The following is a 2,163-nucleotide window of genomic DNA, read 5'->3' on the forward strand; positions in this document are numbered from 1 at the left end:
TTTTAGTAGAGACAGGGTTTCTCCATGTTGGTCAGGCTAGTCTCAAACTCCCGACCTCAGGTGATCCACCCGCCTCGGCCTCCCAAAGTGCTGGGATTACAGGTGTGAGCCACCATGCTCAGCTGGTCTCTTTCTTAAAAGAAAATTTATTACTATCAACATCGGTGGAAAGCCCATTCGCAGCAGAAGCGGCAGAAACGGCGTGTGTTTTATAACCCTCTGCTTACACCTGTAAACCGTACACTTTGGGTTGTGTTTTTTTGTGTTTACCTTGGGCTACATTTCATACACATCACGTTACGTTGTGTTGTAGCTCTCTGATGGTGATGGTTAGATCTTTAAAGGAAATGAAATGAGACCCCAGAGACTTACTGAGTGGTAGCACTGTGGGCCTGGAGCTGCCTCTGGGCCCCTGGCAGGGTCACCCTGCGGGGAGACGCCTAGGTGGTGGTGAGGGGAGCTGTGCACAACTGCCATGGCCTGAGTGGCCCTGACAGAACCGTGGGGTGCACCTGCCCTGAGCCTGGTGCCTGAGCATTATGGAGGCCGCATCTGCGTGGCCTGATTGGCCCTGACAACACCATGGGATACGCCTGCCCCGAGCCTGGTGCCTGAGCATTATGGAGGCCGCGTCTGACACCAGCTTGGGAGTTTGCTCCAAGTCAGATGCGGACCCTGCCCAGGCTGCACCCAGTGCTGCCTCCTCTTTCCCCCTTCCCAGGCCTCAGCTTTCTCATCTGCGAAGGGCAGACCCTGACAGTTCTCACCCTGTAGAGCGGCGTGTGGATTAAATGGAATTGTGTGTGTAAATCACTCAGCTTGGTGCACACTGAGGCCTCAGTAGAGATTAGCTGTGCTTGGTTGCATCACGCCGTGGCACATGTGGCTTCCCTAAACGATCATCTCACCGCGTGAGGCCCAGAGAACTTCATAGATGAGAACATGCTTCATTTTTCTACTTTTCCTGTAACGACATGTGTTTATTGCAAATGCGTTTAGTTGGTCAGTGTGTGTTGCTGGCTGATTTCACTGTGTGTTTCTTTTTAAAGTGTGAACGAATTCCCTGTGTTTCCTGTTGACAGGGCATCCAGTACCTGACTGCACTGGAGAGTCTCAGTGTCTACTACAACTGCATCTCCTCTTTGGCAGAGGTGTTTCGGCTCCACGCCCTAACCGAGCTCGTGGACGTGGACTTCCGGCTGAACCCCGTGGTGAAGGTGGAGCCTGACTACCGCCTGTTTGTTGTGCACCTGCTCCCCAAGCTCCGGCAGCTGGGTAGGCGTTAGGCAGGGCCGTGCGCATGCTTCCGCCCCGCGGGGTGTGGGAGTCGTCGTGGGTGTCTGTGTGCTCAGCGTCACGCGCTTGGTTCCTCCTGGAACCAGGAGTTGGTTTTCTACGTGGATGGCTTGAGTTCCTGCAGACACACGGCTCTAGTGGCCCTGTGTCTGGACAGGACAGGACTGGAAGGTGAGCGGCCTGGGAAGGCGCAGAGCTGGGGCCGTGGGAGCACAGCCCTGGACCAGGCTGCTCTGTCCTGTTCCGGCGCTCCACGTCTTGGCTGTTGGACTTGGGCACGTTCCGAACATCTCCTGTCCTGTTCCCTCGCATAGCCGCCAGGCATCACCTCAGGTGCAGCTAAACAGCAGGACGCTGCCTGGTTCTGTCCCAGGACCCAGGAAGCACACAGGACAAGCAGCTCATTGTCCCCCACACCTGCCGCTGGGACAGGGTCGGGAGGGGACCTGAAAGAAAAGGGTTTCCGTGACAGTCTTGTAGGCAGAACTTCCAGGGCCCCCACAGCTGTGCCCAGTAGGGAGGGTCTCTGGGTTGGGGCAGCTGCAGGTCACCTTCCCGTCTGCCTCCTGCCTCCCCGGAGGTATCGTTGCTGTTGCTGTGAGCACCTGGTGGTGTCTCTGCTGACCCTACCCCGAGTCACAGATCCAGGAGAGAGAGCTGGGGCCTCAGCCCAGGGGCACACTCCAGAGTCTGTGGGGGAAGAAGAGGATGCAGGGTCTGTTACCTCAGTCCTCCTGTGTGAAGTGGGGGGATAAGAATGCCATGTGGACATGTCGTGGTGGGGAGACCTGAGTTCATATCTGTAAGCTCCCAGACTGCCCGGCATGGCCAGGGGCCTATAAACGTTCACTGGTTATTTCTGTTGTT

The 2,163-nt window shown here is 56.4% G+C and overlaps 1 protein-coding gene across 1 annotated transcript in view; it reads left to right on the forward strand.

Moving 5' to 3' along the window:
- The window catches only part of CEP72 (centrosomal protein 72kDa), a 60,001-nt gene that overhangs the window by 20,410 nt on the left and 37,428 nt on the right, over positions 1-2,163 (forward strand). The window contains 1 exon segment of the mRNA XM_011970589.1: positions 1,043-1,275. Coding sequence (XP_011825979.1) covers positions 1,043-1,275 — 233 coding nt within the window.

The sequence above is a fragment of the Mandrillus leucophaeus genome, unplaced genomic scaffold (assembly GCF_000951045.1).
Source record: "Mandrillus leucophaeus isolate KB7577 unplaced genomic scaffold, Mleu.le_1.0 Scaffold957, whole genome shotgun sequence".
NCBI classification, from domain to species: Eukaryota; Metazoa; Chordata; class Mammalia; order Primates; family Cercopithecidae; genus Mandrillus; species Mandrillus leucophaeus.